The sequence below is a fragment of the Capricornis sumatraensis genome, chromosome 3, assembly GCF_032405125.1.
Source record: "Capricornis sumatraensis isolate serow.1 chromosome 3, serow.2, whole genome shotgun sequence".
NCBI lineage: Eukaryota > Metazoa > Chordata > Mammalia > Artiodactyla > Bovidae > Capricornis > Capricornis sumatraensis.
In genome coordinates this window covers 162,990,413-163,015,009 of record NC_091071.1, presented here as the reverse complement: position 1 = coordinate 163,015,009, position 24,597 = coordinate 162,990,413, and the positions used below count along the sequence as shown (strand labels likewise).

At 43.0% G+C, this 24,597-nt stretch overlaps 1 protein-coding gene across 3 annotated transcripts in view; it reads right to left on the bottom strand.

Annotated features, from left to right (window-relative positions):
* The window catches only part of LOC138077044 (nuclear autoantigen Sp-100-like), an 80,549-nt gene that overhangs the window by 26,434 nt on the left and 29,518 nt on the right, over positions 1-24,597 (bottom strand). For all 3 annotated transcript variants that reach the window (XM_068969421.1, XM_068969422.1, XM_068969423.1), the window contains exons 2-12: positions 21,222-21,384; positions 19,729-19,897; positions 17,629-17,712; positions 16,125-16,175; positions 15,788-15,859; positions 11,432-11,581; positions 10,831-10,914; positions 7,572-7,718; positions 6,795-6,875; positions 1,756-1,809; positions 1,050-1,133 (exon numbers count right to left, since the gene is read on the bottom strand). In XM_068969421.1, the coding sequence (XP_068825522.1) occupies positions 1,050-1,133; positions 1,756-1,809; positions 6,795-6,875; positions 7,572-7,718; positions 10,831-10,914; positions 11,432-11,581; positions 15,788-15,859; positions 16,125-16,175; positions 17,629-17,712; positions 19,729-19,897; positions 21,222-21,384 (1,139 nt within the window). The remainder of the gene's footprint in view (positions 1-1,049; positions 1,134-1,755; positions 1,810-6,794; positions 6,876-7,571; positions 7,719-10,830; positions 10,915-11,431; positions 11,582-15,787; positions 15,860-16,124; positions 16,176-17,628; positions 17,713-19,728; positions 19,898-21,221; positions 21,385-24,597) is intronic.

Genomic DNA, 24,597 nt, shown 5'->3' with positions numbered 1-24,597 from the left:
GTCTCTCACTGTTTCCATTGTTTTCCCATCTATTTGCCATGAAGTAATGGGACTAGATGACATGCATTTATTATTGTTAATTATACTTTCTTGCATCAGACACTGATACATTCCCCTGTGACTATGCCAGATCCCCGTATCTCCTCTTTGGACTCTGATCACACAACACAGCTCTTGTCTTCCTGTGACTTAAAATAGTCACTCGTTTTTATCCTTAAACATCTGTACATCCATTAATATTTCCTCATCCCCAGATGGGGAAGCAATAGCTATTTTCCCTAAGTCTTAAAGACTTTGCAATGACAGAGTAAGGTCTTATTTGCCAAAGGAGTTTAAAATACTGCCAGACAATCCAAACACAATACATTGAGTATCTGACAAAATCTATGCTAAAGTTTTACAGTGGTTCATCTGAAGCTTTTATTTCTGCCTATAATTACACAGCAGGACCAGTTGTCTTTTGATGTTTTTATAATTACAAATGGCATTAGTGCCAACCAGTATAGCACTATAGAAATCTAGGATCTCGGTGTTAGTAGACATGACAGTAAGTGCTTAAAAAGATACCATCATTGTGGTAATTGTTTCCGCTAAAATAGGAATACAAAAGTACACATTTAGTTACTAGGGCTTCCCAGGTGGTGCAGTGGGAAAGAATCCACCTGCCAGTGCAGGAATTGTGGGGTCAATCCCTGAATGGGGAAGTTCCCTTGGAGTAGGAAAAGGCAAACCAGTCCAGTATTCTTGCCTGGGAAATCCCATGGACAGAGGAACGTGGCAGGCTACAGTTCATGGGGTCGCAAAGACTTGGACATGACTGAGCACACACACATTATTATATTATATTATTATACTCATTTTGTTAAGTGTGAGTTTATGATAATTTCCTGCCTCCTTCCATTTTTTAAAAATCCCAGAAGTAGTTCCCAGGATTAACTGGATACAAGGTAGTCAGGGAGCTCAGAATGAAATGCATCTGGAAGCAGTAGCTTTAAATTCAGACTCCTGACATGCTGCAGGCCAAGGCTGGACATCCTAATCTTCTTTACCTGACCCATCTCTTAGGGCTGAACTAGATGTTGCCTGAGGCTCTCCTTCGTTACTCAAGTCTGAAGAGTCACCACCGCTCATCCCTGCCGAAAGAAATAAAAGTCCTTTACAATCTCAGTCTGTGTCCTAGGACCAATATAGCATGGAATTCTTTAAAAGGAAATTTGGAAAAGAGAAGCTTGTGTAAGAGGGTTAAGGATAATTCTTCCACCAGGCCACCCTATGGCTCCATCTGACCTGGCGGTCAAAGTTGCTCCAGGGACCACCCCCAAGGCTGGAAGTGGGCACAACTTTTGCTATGGAAGGCACTCCCTTTGGCCTCTAGCTTTTACCCTTTTCTCTTGTCTGTACATATTAACATTCCTTCTTCCACTCTGTCTCTTATCCAAAGAGACCATGGAAGCAACAATTTCAACATCAGAACCTCCATCAGCTGGGCCCTCAATGAGCACCCCTCCAACCTGGGAACCGCTTTATCCTTCCATGTGAGTGAAGAGTAAACTTGTATTGCACTGTGACACTCAACTTCTTGAGGTCTATGTGTTACATCAATTAGCCCAGCTCACCTAATTCAAAATAAATGTAAATCATCTAAAATACTTATAAGTCTATTGCTTCATTTTCAATGATATAACCAAAAAGTTGAAGGGGGGTTTTGTAGCAAAGAAAGATATTTGTTATTGCAAGAGTTTTAATTGTTCTTACGTCTCTTCCTACTGCTCGTTCTGAAGATAGACGTGCTTCCAATGGCTGCTGGATCTAGTAAGCAAAGGAAAATACAACCAGTAATCTATATCAAAAAGAGTTATGAACTTATGACTACTCACATTACAGACAGGACGTAGGCTATAAAGATGCAATGATGAACATTACTGTCTTGTCTCATCTAAGGGAAAAAGATCACTACCAAATGGAGTGAAGACCCCCAATGCTTCGATCTTGGTTGCAAAGTCAAAGAAGTTTTGAAAACCAGTATTTTTTCATAGGCTTGCAGCTAACTAATTTGGCAATGAACCTGGACTTCGGCAGCCATGAGTTCAATAAATATTTATCACAGTTGATGTGAATTCACACAGTTTGTTGCAGGAACACCAACACAGTCTATTTGAGAATGAGATTCTGTCCAAAACTTATTGGGTTGTCTTGTAATCTATAGGATATACATCATACTGCCATTCTAAAATAATAAAGCATTATTATTTTATATCTGGTTTTAAAATTTTTATCAATTTTTATTGGGGTATAGTTGCTTTATAACGTCGTGTTAAAGATTTTGAATAAAGGATTACAAATGTTTCCTAAGAGTCCAGATTGTTAGTTCTGTCTCTTCTGGTGAGTTTCTGTAAGTTTCCATATATGATGTGTAATGGGCTTCCCTGGTGGCTCAGATGATAAAGAATCCACCTGCCAAGGAGGAGATGTGGATTCAGGCCTTGGGTTGAGAAGATCCCCTGGGGAAGCGAATGGCTACCCACTTCAGTATTCTTGGGGCTTCCCTGGTGGCTCAGGATGATAAAGAATCTGCCTGCAATGTGGTAGACCTGGGTTTGATCCCTAGGTCGGGAAGATCCCCTGGAGAAGGAAATGGCCACCCACTCCAATATTCTTGCCTGGAGAATTCCATGGAGTGTGGAGCCTGGTGGGCTACAGTTCTTGGGTTCATAAAGAGTTGGACATGACTGAGCGACTAACATTTTTGCTTTTATCACTATGATGTGTAAAAGACCCTTAAATGTTCATGTGCTGGAGTTTTCTCACCTGTGAAACGAGGGAACAATAGTCTTCTGACTGACATTTCAGGCTGTTATGAACATAAAAGGATACTTTATTTCTGAAGATATTTTTGAATTGACTAAAGGTCCATGTCATGTTGCAGGTAGGTCGTGTTGGAGTCCTACCCAGTACTACCCTGTACTCTCCATGTGAATCCATAAAAAGTACTCGTGAGTGCTTGCATGTGTGCTGAGTCACTTCAGTCTTGTCTGACTCTATGGGACCCTGTGGACCACAGCCCACAAGGCTCCTCTGTCCATGGCATTCTCCAGGCAAGAATGCTGGAGTGGGTTGCCATGCCCTCCGCCAGGAGACCTTTCCTGACCCAGTGATTGAACCTGAGTCTCTCACATCTCCCCCATTAGCACGTGGGTTCTTTACCACTAGGGCCAACTGGGAAGATCAAAAGACCCTCAAACATTACCAATTCCAGTTTCCTCATCTATAAACCTGGGAGAACCTGGTTACCCTCACTCCCTGTTAAGGTTTTTGTAAAAACAAGATGAAGCTTTATTTACAAAAACCCTATGAGAAATCACTGTTAGCCAATGGTTTAACTATAATTAGGGTTTGAGAGTATTTAGTCTGAAGCCATTTTGCAGCAATAATTTAACAGAAGCACAAACTACTCTGTGAAGACTTTCTAAAGTGGGGACTAAAGACAATATTAACAATGCATAGAGGAATACTTTGCTTAGTATGCTCTATAGAATAAAAGCATGCTGGAGAATATGATTTCCACTCTTTAGCATTAGTAGCTGTGACAGTGTGTACTAAAAATATCATTTTACTAGCATATTTTTACTATAGTTTCAATATAGCAACTGATTGGGCTCACCCAGTTAAACAACAGTCTATATATAACACCTTCTTGCCTCTTTCCACTTCCCAACATGGCCAGAGGAGTTAAATGTGGAAAATGATATCCTAGAAGTAATTAAATCAAGGCATATGGAGAATGGTCAGAATAAGATTCATCAGGAAAACAGAACTCTGGATTTAGACTCTGGATATTTGTGGTCCAGGGATGCAATCCTGCTCTTCCTACTTGAACCATCTAGGATGGAGAGACGGCGGCTTCTTGGGCCTCTCCTCCCTCACTTGATCCTAAAGACTCAAGGTTATTGGCCTCTGCACAAAGGAGCTTCTTGAGGAGTCTGGGTGTGTGACCAAGGAACCCACTGAGCAGGAAATTCCCTAATAAGAAAACTCACGAAGTCTTGAAAAGCCAAGGAAAGTGTGGTCTGTTCATCTAAGTCGCCTGCCATTTAGGTTAGTGATGCTCCATCCCTTATCCCCAGCAGCAGAGACAATTCAAATGCAAGGGGAGACTTTGCTCTGCTTGAAACTTAACCATCCTACCCCTCTCTGCCTTCTACTTCTGACCCCTTCTATTGTCTTTTTCACACGTCATTCATCTGCTATTTCTCATGTAGGGTGCCTTGGAAACCTGTTGAAGACTGAGTCTCCTCTTCCCACCTCCTCCCACCCTCTGCCAACCTGCTGCCCTTGAACTATTTGCAAGCCTGGAAAATAATCTTCTCATGTGTCTGAAGATAGATCCCATAGATAAGTTTGGGGACTATCTTTTAGAGCCATTTACCTACTCAACTAAGATGAAAGTAGAAGGTGGACTCCCCAAAAACTGAAGCAAATTTATATTTTACTTGGGGCTTCCCTGGTGGCTCAGATGGTAAAGACTCTGCCTGCAATGTGGGAGACACAGGTTTGATCCCTGGGTTGGAAAGATTCCCTGGAGAAGGGAATGGCAACCCACTCCAGTATTCTTGCCTACAGAATTCCATGGACAGAGGAGCCTGGCAGGCTACCGTCCATAGAGTCGCACAGAGTTGGACACAACTGAGCAACTAACATATACTTGGTAAATCTAGTGAGTAAGTAGATTGAACGTTTTATTTAAAATATTACTCTTCTGTAGCATCAAGATCAAGGAATATTTTTGCTTCTTTTTAGCACTTTTCCTAGTGTGTTTCTATAAATAGGTATGTTTCTAATGTTGTCTGTGTCTAGAAAGTGGAAAGGGAGGAAAAAAATCACCAGTTTGTACACTACAGAGATACAGATCTTATGGCGAATCTGGCTGTCTCCGGGACTGAGGAAACAACATTTAGATAATCATTTGGAGCTCCAGTTTTACAAAGGAAATAATGTAGAATCCAGAATGCCAGCTTTGTTATTCCCTTTCATCTCTCATGAGACTTATTAGAGACCTTGAAATATTTATGCGATTGTGTTTTCTCATCTAGAAACAATGATAGCAATGTCTGTCCTGCTTACCCTTTAAGGTTGTTGTAAGATTGTTTGCAAAAAGTCCTTTGAAAAATCACTATATATGCCATGACTTGCTGAAGAATTGTCAAAAACACTTTGGGTTTCAGAATACCAGAAGTCTTTATTTCTGGTAATAATAGATAGCTAGATGAGTTATCTTGTGACACGATTCAAGTTTGTGATCAGATAATAATATGAAAGTGAAAGTGAAGTCGCTCAGTCATGTCCGACTCTTTGCGACCCCATGGACTATCAGGTTCCTTCGTCCATGGGATTTTCTAGGCAAGAATACTGGAGTGGGTTGCCGTTTCCTTATCCAGATGATAATATGACTTTCCAATAAAGGAATACAGTTCACACTTGAACAATATGGATTTGAGCTACACAGGTCCAGATGAGACTCAGATTTATTTTTTTCCGTAGTAAACACTATATCACTAGACAATCCACAGTTGGTGGAATTCATGGATTGAGAAACGGAAACTCGAATACTTCGGCCACCTGATGTGAAGAGCTGACTCATTAGAAAAGGCCCTGATGCTGGGAAAGAGTGAAGGCAGGAGGAGAAGGGGACGACAGAAGATGAGATGGTTGGATGGCATCACCACTGACTCAATGGATATGAGTTTGAGCAAGCTCTGGGAGTGGGTGATGGACAGGGAAGCCTGGTGTGCTGCAGTCCAAGGGGTCGCAAACAGTTGGACACGACTGAGTAACTAAACAACAACAACATGGATTCGGACCTGTGTATATGGAGGCTGAGTATAAGTGATGAGCAGATTTTCAACTGCACTGAGAGTTGGTGCACTTAACCTATGCATTGCCAACCACATTTAAGTTTCTGTTCTTGGTAGAAATCACCATATAAATCCAACATCTGGGGGCTTCCCTGGTGGCTCAGTGGTAAAGAATCCATTTGCCAAGCAGGAGACTCGGGTTCAATCCCTGATCCAGAAAGATCCCAAATGCAGCGGAGCAACTGAACCCATGTGCTTCAGTCGCTGAGCCCATGCTCTAGAGGAGCCTGAACTGCTGAGCCCATGGGCCACAATTACTGAAGCCCTCGTGTCCTGGAGCCTGTGCTCCCCAACAAGAGAAGCCACTGCAATGAGAGAGCCTAAGGCCCATCACTAGAGTAGCCCCTGCTCGCTACAAGCAGAGAAAACCCACGGCAGCAATGGAGACCCAGCACGGCCAGGAAGAAATAAGCAATAAATAAAATCATTGAAAAAATCTAACGTTTTATAGACACAGCAACTAGTAGTTTTAAACACACCCATTACTTTTAAAATTTATTTCTTTATGTAATAAAATAGAAAACATGTATTAATTAATGGGAGCCATCAATGAATATTGGAGAAAGAAATAGCAACCCATTCCAGTATTCTTGCCTGGGAAATCCCATGGACAGAAGAGCCCAATGGACTAAAGTCCTTGGAATCGCAAAAGTTTTGGACACTACTGAGTGACTAAATGGCAACAACCATCAGTTAATAGACCTCATCCTCAGATAGAGATTTCATATCATCCTGCATTTCCCATAACAGTAAAATTCAGAGGATACAATTCCAAGAAGAATTGGATCCATGGTTCAGAAGGGGCTCCGAGTAAGATGCTCCAGAAACAGAAGCTCTCGTGCAGATTCCTGCAGCCCTGGCCTTGCTCTCCCCCTTCCTTACCAGTTATCCTTGGTGTTGACGTGGAGGGTTCTGGGAACTCGTCTCCATCACTGGATTCTGCAGAGTCCTCACTGCTGATCACTGCACAGAGGAACAACTTCCCCTTAGGATCTCAGGGTGGAGCCCACACAGCAGGAAACCCCAGAATGAGAGCACCGGGGAGACCTAGAAGCTAAGTTAATTCAAGGCACGTGGTCTGTGCTTGAATGTGGGTGAGCTGCAGGTTGCTCCTGGTCCTGCATGAACAGTGATGACGCTCACACGCAGAGGGCCCACACTTCCATGCCCCACCCTCCTGCTACCCCTCACCCCCACCCTAGATCTACCTCTGACCCTCTACTCCATTCTACCTCTTTCTTCCATTCTCATTTTACTTCTTCACTTTCCAGTTGGCCCCTTTTCCTTACTTATGCCTCTCATTCCAGGGATGGTATCTCTTGATACCTCACTTTGTCTTCATGTGTTTCTTTTCCATCTACTCTCTTGACTAATCTTGGCTCTCTACTTTTTTCCCCCTTTTCTTTCTTTCTCATACTTTCCTCTCTTACTTTGGAAATAATCTCCTGGACATCAATATTTATTACCCATCATCTGTCTTCTGATATTTTTTGGGTCCCTGGGGAATCTCTTCTGCTAAACGCACAGCACAGGGTGCTGGTTCCCTGCCCTTCTTTCCTCTGGCCAAGGCCACCTGGACGGGCTGGCTGGACCCTCATGCCCCAGCCTCTTGCCTGGTTCCCGTGACCCCCAACTCCACTTTCTCTTTGTCAGCCTTACCTATTATGTCAGATACTCGGTTATAGCCCGTCCTTGCTTGGGCTCGCAGTCGAACTTCTGAGTTAAAAAATGGCTTTTCCTTCTTTATATCCACTAGATGGACAGAACAGGAATTGATTTGTAGTCCATAGTTGGATGCCTTTGGTCCTAGATCAAATTTTAACGAATGAAAAATTTTAATTTGTCTCCCCCAAAAGGAGCTCACTAGCATTAAGAAGTCTTCTTCCTGTCATCTTACTATAGAGGGAGGCTCCACCCCACCCTTTTCCTGTTTGCTGCTCAACTCTGTCCCTTTCTTCACGCCCCTCTCAACTCTAAGTGGAATCAGAGCTTCCCTAGTGGCTCAGATGGCAAACAATCTGCTTGCAATGCAGGAGTCCGGGTTTGATCGTTGGGTCAGGAAGGTCCCCTGAAGAAGGGAAAGACAGCCCACGCTAGTATTCTTTCCTAGGAAATTCCTTGGAGAGAGGAACCTGATGGGCTACAGTCCAGGTGGTTGCAAAGAGTCTGACATGACTGAGTGACTAACACTCTTAAGTGGAATCATTCACTCTTGTTCTGTCTGTTCTTTTGGGGGCAGGGTGGATATGGATTTAGCTTCTTTTATCAACATTATGTGTGCAATAGTCATCTGTATCCAGTTATATGTATTTTCTCACTGCTGTATAACATTCCATTACAGAAATTATCCATTAAAAAATAAAACTAAAAAAATCTCCATTTGTGCTGGCTCAAGTTTTAGACTGTGACAGATAATGCTACGGTGAACATTCTTTTGTGTGTGTGGTGATAATATACATTTCTGTTGATTTGTTGAAGAGTGTAATTGCTAAGTCATAAGCTACCTGTATTTTCTACTTTGAAAGATTATACAAAACTGTTTTCCAAAAGCATATGAAAAGGCAGGGATGGTTGAGAGAGCTTGTCAAATTTAAGTAACTAAAAGGAGTTTGGTGTGATGGGAATGTAGTATAATGGGGAAATACACAACTGGTAGGTATGTGTCAGTACTCCACACCTGCAGCTTTGACTTCATGCTGAGGGCCACAAGAAGGTGCGTGCATGCGTGCCAAGTCATGTCTGACTCTTGGCAATCCCATGGACTGTAGCCCGCCAGGATCCTCTGTCCATGGGATTTCCCAGGCAAGAATACTGGGCTGGGTTGCCATGCCTTCCCCCAGGAGATCTTCCCAACCCAGGGATGGCGTTGGGCTTTAAACAGGAGAACCTTATGAACTGGTCTGCATTTTGGAAAGGTCTACTGAGCTAAAATGCAGAGGGTGAATCTGAAGGAAGTGAGACAGGAGGGAAGGAACGAGCAGGAGACTGTTCTTCTATTTGAAGTGAGAAATGACAAGACATGGATCACAGCGAGCCTTGTGGTAAAGAACTCGCCCGCCAATGCAGGAGACTTGTAAAGACTCTGAATCAATCCCTGCGTCGGGAAGGTCCCCTGGAGGAGGGCATGACCACCTACTCCAGTATTCTTGCCTGGGAAATCCCAGGGACAGAGAAGTCTGGTGGGCTACAGCCCATGGGGTAGCAGAGTCGGACACGACTGAAGTGACTTAGCATGGGCACGGCAAAGACTGGAGAACAATTGGACAAGCTGGAAAGATTTTAAAGTTAGAATCGATGGAAGTGAGAAGGAAAACCATGATTGGTTTAATCCGCTCAGTTTTGTGACTGTTAGTTACACAGCAATAGATAGTTATAGATATGGCTTCTGAATTGAGATGTCCAACAGACCTTTTTTTATGGCCATGCTGTGTGGCATGTGGGATCTCAATTCCCCAACCAGGGATCTAACCTTCGCCCCCTGCAGTGGAAGCACGGAGCCCTAACCCCTGGACTACTAGGGAAATCCTTCCAACAGATCTTTGAATAAAGATCTCCAGACACTTGGCGGAATGAGTCTAGAGATCAAGTGGAGGCTGAAGATGTACGTCCAAGAAACAACAGCTCATGGGTGTCGTGGAGACTGTGGGGAGGGTGAAGGTGACTGGGAGAGGTCTGTTTTTATCTAGGGGGTTCCAGGGCTATTTTGATCATTACAGACTCCTTGCGCCTCCTCTTTGATGACAGTCTCCTCTAATGGGATAGCGTCTTGGTTTGTCTCCTCTCTCTGTATGGTCCACTCTCTACCAATTTTTCATTTGTTGTCAAGTTATCCTCTTTGTGCCCCTCCCACCTCCAGTTTCCTGTTTTTTTTTTTTTTTTTTTTTTTTGTATTCTTTTTCATTAATATCTTTCTCTATTCATCTCTTTTCCTCTGCATTTTTAAAATCACTGTCCCCAAGACCTAGCAGTGTCTAGGATGAGGCAAAGGAGGTGCCCAGGACTCACGAAGGTGCCAACAGTAAGACAGTCCTTAGGTGTGCCCCAGGGTCTCACCCTTGACCTGACCCTGCTGTCCCCTACTTGCTTTTTCAATGTATCCATTCTCTATTAAGTTCCCTACTTTCTCCTATTCTCCTATTCTCAGAGGTCACATTAATATGAGCTCTGTATGTCTCCTCTGTGTCAATTATGTCATTCTATATATTTTCCTCATTTAAGCTCTCAGATCATCACCAAAGTTCTCCCTGTTTTGCCAGTGTCCAAAGCACCACATCCCTCTACCTGTCACTTTCTTTCTAGAAGGCCCTTCATCTGAGCTTCCTTTCACGCAAATCTGACCTGCAGCATCTTACGTGATTTCCGTGTTTTTGCTATAACCTCTGAAAAGGAAGTTGCAACTTAATTCTTTTCATCACCTCCACAACATGGTGTTATTTGGATTCCATGTCAAGGTATCTAAAATCTTTCTCATTCTTGTACTTTGTTATTTAATGCTCCCAGTCCACCTTTTCCTATTCTTCCTTTTTGCACCGTCTTCCCAGGGACACCCTGTCCACCAAAGAGTTCAGCTTTCCTTCTCCATTGCAATTTACACCTGCTAAATCAGCTAGAGCTTGTGGGTAAGGCTGCATTGTCTTGGATGGTGTTAGGATCTGGAAGGGGTGAGGTAGTATGGGAGAGCAAAGGAAAGCTTTTAGGCTCTTAGAAAAACAAAGCTATAATTAGAAAATTGGTAAGATGTGACACTTCCCTGGCAATTCAATGGTTAAGACTGCATTTCCAATGCAGGGGACATGGGCTCAATCCTGTTCAGGAAACTAAGATCTCACGTGCATGTAACATGGCCATTAAAAAAAAAAAAAAGGATAAAATAAAAATTAAAAAAAGAAAGAAAATAGGTAAGGTAAGTAATAATTACTTTCTTTGTTAGAAGGCAATGGGTTGGGTGTCTCCTCCCCGGCATCTGCATCATTTGATTGAATAGGTGCTGGTTCACAGAACTCTGAAAATAAAGAAGACCACAGCTGACATCCAGCAGAGCTTTGCTTTGCCCTATTTCCATTTTCTTGCCTCTTCCCCAACTTCTCTTTCCTTCTTATGCGTCTGCTTTGAGCCTGTCTGCATTTATTGCTACTTTACCCCACGAAAGTGCCGCGCTGCACTGATTCTGGAGCCAGTCTCTCCCTGACTCTTGTTTCTGTTTCTCTTCCTCGGTGGGTCTGGGACACTTCACCTTCCTAGTTTTTCTTTTCTCCCTTTCTTCCTCCAGGTCTTTCCCATCAGTACATCAGGCTCAGTTCCTGCCCTCAGTGTCCGTGTAATTTCCCCTTTCTTTGTTAATAGATGTTTCCTTAAGTGGTGCATGAATTCATTCTCTGCCACCAGTCAGGCCCTCCTGACCCCTTTAAGAGGGTAAGGACCGAATCCCTGGGCAAACCTCCCAGGACCAGCACGTCCTGGACGTACCCTTCCCCCGTGGTAAGCATCTCTACTCCCCAGGCAAAGCCAGCCAGCCTTACCTGCTGGTTCAGATTCTTGGTCACATTGTTCATTTGCTTGTTGGCTTTCCAGTGCATCGTTCTGGTTGCTGGGTGTATCATTCCTCTTTGTATTTATCTCTTCTGTTTCACTGAGGTAATCTGAGAGTCTATTTTCAGGGGAGGCTGTACCTAAACCACATTTTGATTTATAAATATTTTTTTTTCCTCCAACGTCCAGCAGAATCCAACAGGAAAATACAAAGCACTCTTGAGTTTTTAGAGCAGAGGATATCTAATCCAGGGGTTGGCTACACAGCTGACGGAAGAGCACAGAAGACCAAGGGGAAGAACGTGACAACATAAAGAAGAGTCAACAGGAAGCTACGGGAGGGATAGAGGAGGTCACGGGCTGAGGTCACTGGGCAGGCAGAGGCTGGACCATGATTTGCCTGCTTTGTGGAAGGTGCAGTCAAGGCTGAGATGCAGCTGCTGCCAGAATTGCGGCTGGAGGCAGTGATGGAGAAACACCTGGCTGCTCCCTTACTCCCAGTCTCCTGCCAGGGTCTCCATGTTAGGAACCCAGCAGGGAGTCAGCAGCAAGGGGAGCTGACAAACAAGTCCGCAGGGGCCAGTGGCCAGAGACAGAGGGCCGAGCAGAGCAGGGGAGGGGAAGGATTGAGTCCCCGGACAAACCACCGAGGACCAGCACACACGCCCTTCCTCCATGGCAACCATCTCTGGTCCTCACTGATTCCATCAACCCCTCCCACTCTGTCCCCTCCAGCCTCAATAATGTGTGAACACATAGACATGTTTTTCACTGCAGTTTGGATTTTTCTCTCTTAGTGTTATTTTTCTGAACAAAGTAATTAACATGAAGCATGATTTAAAACTATTTCCCAAAGTTTTAGTATGGAATGTGGGTCCTGGTGCTTGTTTTGTGCCATATCCTCAGGACTGGGAGCCTCCCCTTGGGGTGGGGGGCGGGCGTGAGACACAGTGCTCCTCTCACCTGGGCACGTCAGCCCACCTTGTCAGGTCAGACGCTCGAACACATTTACTGGTGACTTGCTGTGTATCATTTGGGTCCTAGGTTGAAGTTTCTCTCTTTATATTCCTTGTTCCCCAACATCAAGATGCTCTGGGATTTCATTTCCTGGTAAGGGTGCTCCCAGACCATGCTGTGAATTTCAGAGAACTTCATTGCCTCCTCTCTCCACACCCTACACACACACACACACACACACACACACACTGAATCCTTTCTCTTCTGCTCATTGCTTGTCACAATTCCATCCACTTATCCTTCCCTGTTTCCATCAGCTGTAATAGCAGATGAATGGGCAATATATATTCATCCATATGTATTTTTAACTCAATGTTTTGAATAAATGTGATTTGTTAAAAGTATTACTGTGTTTTTCAGCAAAGGAAACTATAAACAAGAATGGGAGAAAATAATCTCAAAGGAAACAACTGACAAAGAATTAATTTCCAAAATATACAAGCAGCTAGTACAACTCAATACCAGAAAAAAAAAAACCAAACAATCAAAAAGTGGGAATAAGACCAAAACGGACATTTCTCCAAAGAAGACATACAAATAGCTAACAAACATATGAAAATACGCTCCTCAACATTGCTCATTATTAGAGAAATGCAAATTGAAACTACAATGAGATACCACCTCACACCAGTCAGAATGGCCAACGCCAGAAAGTCTACGAATGATAAATGCTGGAGAGGGTGTGGAGAAAAGGGAACCCTCTCACATTGCTGGTGGGAATGTAAATTGATACAGCCACTATGGAAGACGGTATGGAGATTCCTGAAAAAGCTAGGAATGAAACCATCATATGACCCAGCAATCCCATTCCTAGGCATATACCCTGAGGAAACCAAAATTGAAAAAGACACATGTACCCTAATGTCCACTGTGTCATTTTTTACAATAGCTAGAACATGGAAACAATCTGGGTGTCCGTCTACAGATAACAGTGGAGTATTACTCGGCCATACAAAGAAATGCATTTGAGTCAGTTCTAATGAGGTGGATGAACCTAGGGCCTGTTATACAGAGTGAAGTAAGTCAGAAAGAGAAATATAAATATTGTATACTGACACCTACATATGGAATCTAGAAAGATTATACTGATCAATAAATTTTCAGGGCAGCAGGAGAGAAACAGACATATGGACATGGAGTGAGGAGGAGGGAAAGGATGAAATAAAGGAGAGAGTAAAATGGAAACTTACAATACTGTATATAATATAGATAGCCAATGGGAATTTGCTGTATGACTCAGGGAACTCAAATGGGCTCTGTGACAATCTAGAAGAGTGGGATGGGGAGGAAAATGGGAGGGAGGGGACATGGGTGTACCTATGGCTGATTCTTGTTAGTATTTGACAGAAAACCACAAAGTTCTGTAAAGCAAATATCCTTCAATTCAAAAAAGCTAAAGTATCAAAAAAGTGTTACTGTGCTTTCAAAAATCACTTAGAAAGTTCTTTTATAGAAACATATTACTAATTTAGAACATTCTTTTTAAAATAATACATCCCTAAGGGAAGCTACATAGTAAGAGCCTTTCATGTTGAACGTAGTTTCCTAAGACTCTTCTATGTTCCTTACTTACTAAGGTGAGTCATGGAATAAAGACTTAAAATTTGTTATAGAGTAGTGTGCTGTAAGCAGGGAAAACTATGACCTTCAATCTATCTTCCTGGGCCAGAAGGTGGCATTGCTATTCTCACTGCTTTTCCAGCCTGGGGAATCAGTAAATCCAATGAACACCTATGAGAGAGAAAAATCTCAAAGTGTACTATGAATGTAACAGTTAAAAGCATGGACTCTGGCACCAGACACAAATAAAGATGATGATTAAAGGCAGTAATAACGACAAATGCATGGAACACTGATATAGCCCCAGACAAGACTGTGAACGCTTTATATGATGTAACTTGTTTAAAATCCATCACTTTCTGAAATAGGTGCTATTATCATGTCCATTTTACAGATGATGAAACTGAGGAACAAAGAGGGCTAGCCACTACCCCAAGATCTTGAGGTAGAAGCTGAAGCCAGGCTACGGGCCCCTGAATTCCTGCTGTGACACTGCGTAGAGCAGCGCTCAATCCTAATTTTCAGCTGGGTGAACTTGTACAAATAACCAAATTCTCTAAGCTGATTCTTTTTCATCTGAAAAACAAGGATAATATATACTCATTTTCAGGTTTGGGGGAAGATTAAATGAACTACTGGCTGCATCAATATATGGGATACCATGACCAAAAAAATCAAATCATTACGTATACTTTTTGTACCAGTACTTTTTATTCAGGGAACAAACATGTACTGAGTACCTTGTTGTTGTTTAGTTGCTAAGGTGTGTCCTATTCTTTTGCAACCCCATGGACTGTAGCCTGCCAGGCTCCTCTGTCCATGGGATTTACCAGGCAAGAATACTGAGTGGGTAGTCATTCCCTTCTCCAGAGGATCTTCCTGACCCAGGGACTGAACCTGGGTCTCCGGCATTGCAGGCAGATTCTTCTTCTTTTTTTTTTTTTTTTTAATTAACTTATTAACTTTAATTGGAGGCTAACTACTTTACAATATTTCGATGGTTTTTGCCATATATCGACATGAATCAACCATGGGTGCACATCTGTCCCACCATCCTGAACCCCCCTCCCACCTTCCTCCCCACCCCATCCCTCTGGGTTGTCTTAGAGCACCAGCTTTGAGTGCCCTGCTTCATCATCGAACTTGCGCTGGTCATCTATTTTACATATGGTGGTATACATGTTTCAATGCTGTTCTCTCATATTGTCCCACTCTTGCCTTCTCCTCCATAGTCCAAAAGTCTGTTCTCTATATCTGTGTCTCTTTTGCTGTCTTGCATATAGGTCGTCATTACCCTCTTTTTAAATTCCATATATATGCGTTAATATAGTGTATTGGTGTTTCTCTTTCTGGCTTACTTCACTCTGTATAATAGGCTCCAGTTTCATCCAACTCATTAAAACTGGCTCAAATTTTTTTTTTTTTTATAGTTGAGCAATATTTCATCGTGTATTTGTACCACAACTTCCTTATCCATTCATCTGCCGATGGACATCTAGGTTGTTTCCACGTCCTAGCTATTGTCAACAGTGCTACTGAGCCACCAGGGAAACCCAGTGAATACCTAGTGACGGTTAAATGCATTCCTATCCTTGTTCCATTTCATAACCTCATGACAATCTGCGTGTAATATCTCTATATTACAAATGAGAAAGCTGAGCAATAAAATTTAAATAATAACATCATTAAGAATGTTATGGGTTAATTGAAGTTATGGGAGGACTCCCCCTCCCCCACCCCCACCCCCTGCCCTGAGGAACGCCCATCACCTGCTTCTTCCACCGTTCTGGTTGTAGCACTGGTTTCTGCTAGACATGACATCGAAGCACCAAGATCACTGCCTGATCAAAAAAACAGAACAGAAAATGGTGAAGCCGGATGCTGGGGCAAAACAGTCAGGCCCAGAGTCCCTGGGGACTGGCAGCAAGTGCATTTAAGGAGCCCAGAAGCAGCGACCTCCCCGCAACTCAGAGTACTGACCCTTGGAGAAACTGCAGGTGCAAACACTAACAGATTTCTGACACAAAGAAGCAGCCGCTCCGCCCCCAGCACAGCCTAGAAGGGGCACAAGCAGCAGAGCATCACACAGAACAGTCAGCAACAGACCATCAGAAGATGAGGATTCTCCACCAGACCAAGTCAGGCCTCCGGAAGTTCCTAGGGGGAAAATTTAAAATTTATTTCAGAAATTGAGGTAGGGAATGAAGAGCCACCCTCCCCTAATTCCCCTTTTCTTTTCTTTCTTTTTCTTTTTTTTTATAAATAAGAAGCTTGAGACCCCCGGTAGACAACAATACAGAGGCCATCTGGGTCTGATGGATCTCATCCAACTCTTGTAGCCTGACCCCAAATCCTCGAGTGGAAGGCAGGTCAGGGGCACTCCTGGCTGAGAGGGCTTTGGCCAGGCCATCTCACTGCATGATCTCCACCAGCCATTCAGTACCTAGCGATGGCTTATCTTGACTTCCACAGCCATGGTGAATGGGCCTGCGTCCCTAGAGTTGGCCTGACTGGCGACCTTACCTTACTTCCTACAAAGTCCCCACCCTCTCTTCGTCCACTCCCTCCCTGCACAAGTCTGTTTAATCTGTCTTGTTAGCCTCTCCCTGAGGATTCATCTGATTCTCCTCCACTTTCTCCAGAATGGCAACGCACTCCAGTATTCTTGCTTGGGAAATCCCATGGATAGAGGAGCCTGGTGGGCTACAGTCCATGGAGTCGAAAAGAGTCAGACATGACAGAGTGACTTTCACTTCACTTCCCTCTTGGTATATTTCCCTCCTTTTGTTTCTGGGTTCTGTCTGTCCCATTAGGCTACCAGGGAGTATCCAGGGTTGAAAACACAGGCTCTGGGTTCAGAATGCCTGGTTCCATCCTTGCTCATTTGATCCCAGGCAGACTACATACATGGTCTTTCTAGATTTCAGCTTCCTTATCTGCAAAATGGGCACATAAGTGATAACACCATCCAATGGCACTCAACCCACAACTGCCAGAAGAAACTTGTCAATCAAGTGAGCTGTTATTAATTTGCTTGTTTTTGTTGTGTCCTTGACCCCTTTCTCCTTTCATTTCTTCTTTTTCTTCTCCCCTCTCTCTCAAATACCCACATTTTCTCCTCCGCATCTTTACCATTCCTCACCACTGAATCCATATGACCACCTTTCTCCTTGAATATTCCTGCTCTTGAACAACCTCCCCCACATTTAAATCAGTCCTTTCTTCTGCCATCATCAATGGCCTCCTCTCTTACATTGACCTTGGGCCCATAGTGATTAGCCCATCACAACTTGACATTGATCTTCTCCTATAGGAGTCTTTCTAAATCACAATGACTTCCAGGCAGTCATTCTCTTTAAATCTGGTTACTGACACCTTGGGTTCCTCTTCCTTTGTCTTGGTATTTGGGGCAAAAGCCTCTTGTCACAGCTACTCTTCCAGGACTCAGCCTCTGGTGAGATGCTCATACAAACATCCCTGCCTGCCTTCTCCGTGGTCCTTCATCGTTTCTTCCCTGATTCTCAATCTTTGCTCAGGACTCAGGCCTCCACCTCCCCTTCTCTTTTTCCTCTTAGCAAGGGAGAATTGGTTTGTTCTTAGTCTCAATCACCTTGCTCAAGGCTCAGTTGGATGGCAGGCCTCTCCTCCCTCTCTTCTCCGTCAGTTTCTTCATAACTAAGTTTCTCTTGGATTGCTGAAGAGAGAAAGAGAAAACACAATTAGAGATCTCCACCAGAGACCAGGAACATCATCTCAGAATTATATATTTAGGTATTTCCAGCTCTTGGGTCACTTAGAGCTCAGTGGATCCCAACATTCATGGTAAAGTTCTCCCATCATCCTTGGACATAAAAGAGAAACCCCAGCAAGGGAGCAGTTATGTTCCCTGCATAGAAATGAGCCACTCAAATATAAGGACAAAGGAGTCCTGGGAACATCCCGAGGCTGTCAGTCATGTACAATAAATGTCACACCATGCGGACAACACATGTCAAAATAAATAAGGGAAGTGAAATGTGTTAACTGCACTGTTCAAAATGTAAGAAAGAAACAAATTTCTTCTGGAGAATGACTAGGATCCTAGAGAGGTGTGTGTGTGTGTGTGTGTGTGTGTGTGTGTGTGTGAAAGAGAAAGCCCAAAGACTTTAAAGAGAGCTCTAGATAAGAGGAGGTTTGGGCTTAATTGTGTTGGAGAGGATGCTCAGTTTCCAAAGAGACAAACCAGAGGGGGTGGGGGGCATGCTGGGGTTCCTAGTCGGAGCTCCCAGAGTGGTCCAGATCCCACAAAAAAGGAAACTCTGAAGCTGCACGCAGGGATTGCCTATTGCAGTACTGCAGGGCATCCCCACGACTCCTGGACCACGGACCCAAGAGGCTGCCAACAAGAGGAGGCCAGGACACCAGTCCAGAGACCCTGCATGTAGGTAACTTAGCAGATGTAGGAGGAAGGAAATAAACCAAGGAGCCTAGTGGGTAGATCACTGCCAGGAGTCTAGGAACGAGACATGGTGGGACGCTGCCTCAGAGTTGATGGCAGGAGCGCCTCCTGGGAAAATGCCCACTACCGGGTGAGATGGACAGGACTGTGGGAGCCACGGGTACTACTTTGTCTTCCCCAGAGCATGGGTCAAATTCCAGCAAAATCAGATGGCAGGTATGAGGAGGACAGTGGCCCAAAGCCCAGAAAAGGTGAAGGAGGCCTAAGGGCCGGAGGACTTCAGCACATGAGACAGGGATGAAGGGGGAACCTAGAAACAGGAGAGATATCATGCCCTGAACACAGTCCCCATCCTTTGGAGTTTAGTCACTGACCCAAGCTCTTGTGGACAGCAGTGACCTCTGCCAGGGTCAAGGGGTTGGCAGCAAGTGTAGATGTGAGTCTCTAGCATTTAAAAAGGATAAATTATACCTTCTCAGGGAAAAGTCAACATTTAGTTATATGTGGCACCAAAAATAAGCCCTGGAAGAGAATAGCCTTTGTGATTATTTGAGGAGAAAATATGATTAAAACCATTTTTCCTTTAAGGGGTAATTTGATATGTTAACTTTTGTGCTAATTACTCTAGAAATCTGATGAAAGTGGCCTTTCTTCTGTGTTACCAGGTCAACCCAGGTTTGAGGGCTTAAAATGACATGGGACTGGGAGGGTCTACTTATGGACTGTTCTTGGGTCTTCTTTGAATCACCACATTCTTGGGCTGTGGTGATTCTTATAATCTGGCTTGTCCCTCTAGGGGGTCCCTGAAAGCTATGATTCTGGAGTTGTTGAGATACTGACTCCGTTGATCTGCTGTTTCTAAGCCAGGATGGATCCTATACCCATAGCTAAGCTTCAGATGGGTAGTAACCAACTCAGTGGACTGCTGTGCAGGCCACTGCCAGCCTGTCACTTGTCCTTCTATCTAAATGGATGGCACTGTGGCTCTGGTCCTCCCGTGAGCCTAAGTGTCTAGTTAAGCAGACCTCCAGGTGGGTGTTGTACCATAGCCTTTATAACATGAGCTTTGAGAAGAACTTGGTGGCTCAGATGGTGAAGAATCTGCCTGAAATGTAGAAGACCTAGGTGTGATTTGAGAAGACTCAAGTGAGCTTTGTTAACTGTTATATCCCCACTGCTCAGCACCAGGTATGGCACGTGATGGGAGCTCAATATAAACTTGTTGAACAGAATTGACCTTGAACATCAAAAGGTAGAAAATAAGCTAATTACCATTCTCAAAGCTTTTGCGAACATGATTTAAATCAGGATATTCCTGCATGTTGACGTCGCTGAACAGTGCTTCCAGAAGCGACAGGTTAAATGTCTTCTCCAGCTTACTGAGAACATTGTACACCACTTTTGGTACAGGGACCAGGTTTCTACAAGAATCTTGACAGTCCTTAAAAACAATGAATGAAGAAAAGTATAAATACAGACTTCCAGGTTACAAGAGAGCCCTAGAAAGAGATGTCAAGTTAATGCATTCCGATTTCCATACATAGGTATCTTTTCACGTAGAGATTTAGCATTTCTGTATATTTGTATGACTACTAAGTGAAACGATAAATCCTCTCTTCTTAAAACCATCCATTTGTGAATCTGATCTGCTCATCCTAACTTACATTAGATGTAAGAAGGCACAATTCTGAAGATTAAAAGTGGGTTCAAAGTTAATGAATATGTAGCTAAGAGCCTGGTCAACTCTTGGAGGAATGGACTTGGCAGGTGATGAGCCACTATTCTGTTGACTGGACAGCTCCTGCCCCTTCACCAATCCTGACTTCGCCTGGAAGAGCTCAAGGAAGCCAGGGGACAGTGCTCCATTTTGTGAACTTGGCCACAGGGAAAGCATGCTCGGAGGACAAGCTGAGGACCTGCACCCCTGTATCTCCAACAATGCCTATCACTAAAGTTAGCTCAAAGTCCAAGACTCCAGAAAGAGTACAGATAAACACATAAATAAGAAAATAAATAAATGGAAAAAGAAAAACCCCTGTTGGAAAAAGAAAACTGTTGGAGAAAGAATAGCAAGCATCTACTCCCAAGTTTGTCCTAACAATACATCAGTTCCCTGTGGGTTTTAATGTTCTCAGATCTAAATTGGTTGCTTTAGTTACTAAGTCATGTCCGACTCTTGTGACCCCATGGACTGTACCCTGCCAGGCTCCTCTGTCCATGGGATTCTCCAGGCAAGAATACTGGAGTGGGTAGCCATTTCCTTCTCCAGGGGATCTTCCCAACCCAGGGATCAAACCCAGGTCTCCTGCATTGCAGGCAGATTCTTTACCCACTGAGCTACAAGGGAAGCCCAACTGTTTAAATTGATGTTCTTCAAAAAGGAATGCTGTGTTAATTATTATTTCACTAAATCATCTCATTTAAATTATTCATGAATTTATACACTTACTTTTAATTCTTAGTTTATGCTGTACTGTGGTGTATTAAACATCTGTGGAACACAACTGTTTTAGATCCAGCCTGCCTGACTCCAGTGGCTGCCAAGAGCACCGTCCCTTCAATCAGAGGAAGGACTGTCTCCAGTGATACCTGTTTCCACTCTTTTCCCCTTTCTACCTCACAACAATACTTGAACATTTGCAGCAATAGTAAGAAGTCTTCTATTCGTAGGACACTCCTCAGTTAGCTAGCTGTGCTCAGGATATCAAAGGATAACTTAGTTTGGGGATGGTTTACCAGATGGTTACATAAGAAACCTCACTTACTTCATACATTTTATTGGTGATGAGTTCGCGGTCACGAAGGCCCTCAAAGAAAGGAAATGTCTTTTTAATTGCAGTTGAAATCTCCACTTTATGTCTTTTGAAGTGCCTGAGTGCAGTCTCAAAGACAAGCCTTTCTTCCACGTTCTGATTTTCTGTGGACATCCTAAGGAAGAAGAATATCATGTGAAAATGGTCATCAAGATTCCGAGATGCTTGTGAAGGCTGTAACATTTTATATATAAAGGATAGATTGTGAAGAACCAACATATATAAAATAAGTGGTTTCAGTAAAGAAATAAAAGCAATGGAAACAACAAACAATGATATAATTGAAGAGAAGTGTGGAAGTTAAGAAAGACTGAAGTACAGGACTAAAGAAGTCCATTCCAGTCTGTCCCAATCAAAACCATCATAAAGATATCCACCTTTGTCTGGTATATTTGGATACTTTTCAGTACCCAAAATGCATTGGGGAATAATCACTTTATTGCATCAACATCCTGTAAAAAATGTTTCTGGTTAAATACTGCCAATTAAAGAAAATAATTTATCTTCTTTTTATTATTGCCACCACCTCCCACTAAAAATGCTAATAAAGGGATTGGATTCACAATGACAAGGACAATGGCAGGGGCAATGAGCAGATGAGAGGGTTCTACCAAAATTTATGAGACAAAAAGTGATCAGAGGATCGCTAACCACTGTTGTAGGTGGAAAATACTCCCAGAGGTCAGGAAAGCAACCAGTGAGTCCTGCAGGACCCTGGAGACCCAGACACATGTTGTGGAAAACTGTTGCGTTATTTGAAAAATTAAGAACAGAACATCACACCTTCCACCCTCAGTTTGCATCCTGACCACTTGTAACCAGACAGCCACTCAGAGGGAAACAGTGCTATCTTTTTTGTAACCATAAGTTAATTTTACTTGTTACTGAACTTCACACGGCCTTCCCAGGTGGCAGTAGTGGTAAAGAACCTGTCTGCCAGTGCAGGAGATGCAAGAGAAGTGGGTTCAATCCCTGGGTTGGGAAGATCCCCTCGAGAAGGGCATGGCAACCCACTCCAATATTCTTGCCTGGAAAATTCCATTGACAGAGGAGCCTGATGGGCTATCATCCACAGGGTTGCAAAGAGTCAGACATGACTGAGCATGCAGGCATGATTGGACTTCATATTCCCTGGTGGCTCAGATGATAAAGAATGTGTGTGCAATGCAGGAGACCTGGGTTGGGAAGATCCCCTGGAGAATGGAATGGCAACCCACTTCAGTATTCTTGGCTAGGAAATTCCATGACAGAGGAACCTGGAGGGCCTTGGTCCATGGGTTTGCAGAGTTGGACATGACTGAGTGACTAACACTTTAACACTGTATACATGAAAACATACATCGTGTGTGCTTTGTGTCTGACTTCTTTTGCTCATCATCCATGTTAGACGAACAAAAATTTGGTTATTTTATTGTTGAAGATATTCCATTGTGTGGACCAACCACAATCTACTTATTCATTTTCCTATTTATGGACATTTGGGTGTATTCTAGTTTGGGACTCGTTTGGATAAAGCTGTGGTTCTTGTACAGGTTTTTTGGTGACAAGATGTTTTAATTTCCCTTTAGCAAATAACTAGAAGTGGAATTGTTGGGTCATTGTGTAGGAGTATGTTTAATAGTTTTAGAATCTATCAAACTATTCCAAAGTCTGTTAGAAATAAGCTTTCTAGTTTTAGCCATTTTAGTCTATAATATATAATATGGTATTTCATACAGTTTTAACCTGTATTTTTTTAATGACTGATAATATTGAGCACACTTCCATATGCTCATTGGCTATTCATAATCTTCTTTTTTGAAGTGCCTTTTCAAGCCTTTGGCCCATTTATATTACTGGGTTGTCTTTTATTATTTGTTGATGTGTAGGAGTTTGTATATATTATAAAAGAAATGTTTTGTTTAATATATGTACTGTGAGTGAAAAAGCTGGCTTAAAACTCAACATTCAAAAACTGAGATCATGGCATCCAGTCCCATCACTTCATAGCAAATAGATGGGGAAACAGTGGAAACAGTGACAGACTTTATTTTCTTGAGCGCCAAAATCACTGAGGACAATGACAGCAGCTACAAAATTAAAAGACGTTTGCTCCTTGGAAGAAAATCTATGACAAACTTAGACAATGTATTAAAAAAGCAGAGATATCACTTTACCAACAAAGGTCTGTATAGTCAAAACTACGGTTTTTCCAGTAGTCATGTATGGAGGTGAGAGTTGGACCATAAAGAAGGCTGAGCATCAAAGAATTGATGCTTTGAACTGTGGTGCTGGAGAAGACTCTTGAGAGTCCCTTGGGCTGCAAGGAAATCAAATCAGTCAATCTTAAAGGAAATCAACTCTGAATATTCATTGGAAGGACTGATGCTAAAGCTGAAGCTCCAACACTTAAGCCACCTGATTTGAAGAGCCAACTGATTGGAAAAGACCCTGATGCTGGGAAAGATTGAGGGCAGGAGGAGAAGGGGATGACAGGAGATGAGATGGTTGGATGGCATCATTGACTCAATGGACATGAGTTTGAGCAAATTCCAGGAGATAGTGAAGGACAGGGAATCCTGGCATGCTACAGTCCATGGGGTCACAAAGAGTTGGACATGACTGAGCCCCTGAACAGCAACAGAAATGTATTGTGAACATTTTCACCCATTTTGTGGTTTGCCTTCATTTTCTTAACCATGTATTTTGATGAGGAGAAATTTTTAATTTTGACAAAGCCAAAGCTATCATTTTTTTTTCCTGTGGCTAACAACTTTAGGTACCATCTGAGAAATCTTTGCCTCCCCCAAGCTAATTAAAATATTCAAAAATTAATTTAAAGTGTAATCCTGGTTCTATTTCTAGATTTTCTACTCTGTGCCATTTGTCTGTTTGCTTACCCTTGTGCCAACAGTATATTGATCTGAATCTACAGCATATAGAAAGACTTGAAGTCTATTAGGAAAATGTTACCTTGGATTTTCTACGTCTTTTGGTTTTCCACATGTTTTTTAAAATTGATTTGTCAATTTTTACAAGAAAAGCCTTTTTGAGTTTTATAGGGTTTGCATCGAACTTTTAGACTCATTTGGTGAAAAGTGACATCTTAACAACACTGAGTTCAACCCATTTATTTAATTTTCCTTAGTCTTGCCAGAAGTGTTTATAGCTTTCAGTATCAGGTGGTGCAGTGGTAAAGGATCTGCTTGCCAAAGCAGGAGAAGCAAGAGATGTGCGCTCGATCCCTGGGTCAGGAAGATCTCCTGGAGTAAGAAATGTCAATCCACTCCAGTATTCTTGCCTGGGAAATTCCATGGACGGAGGAGCCTGGCGGGCTACAGTCCATAGG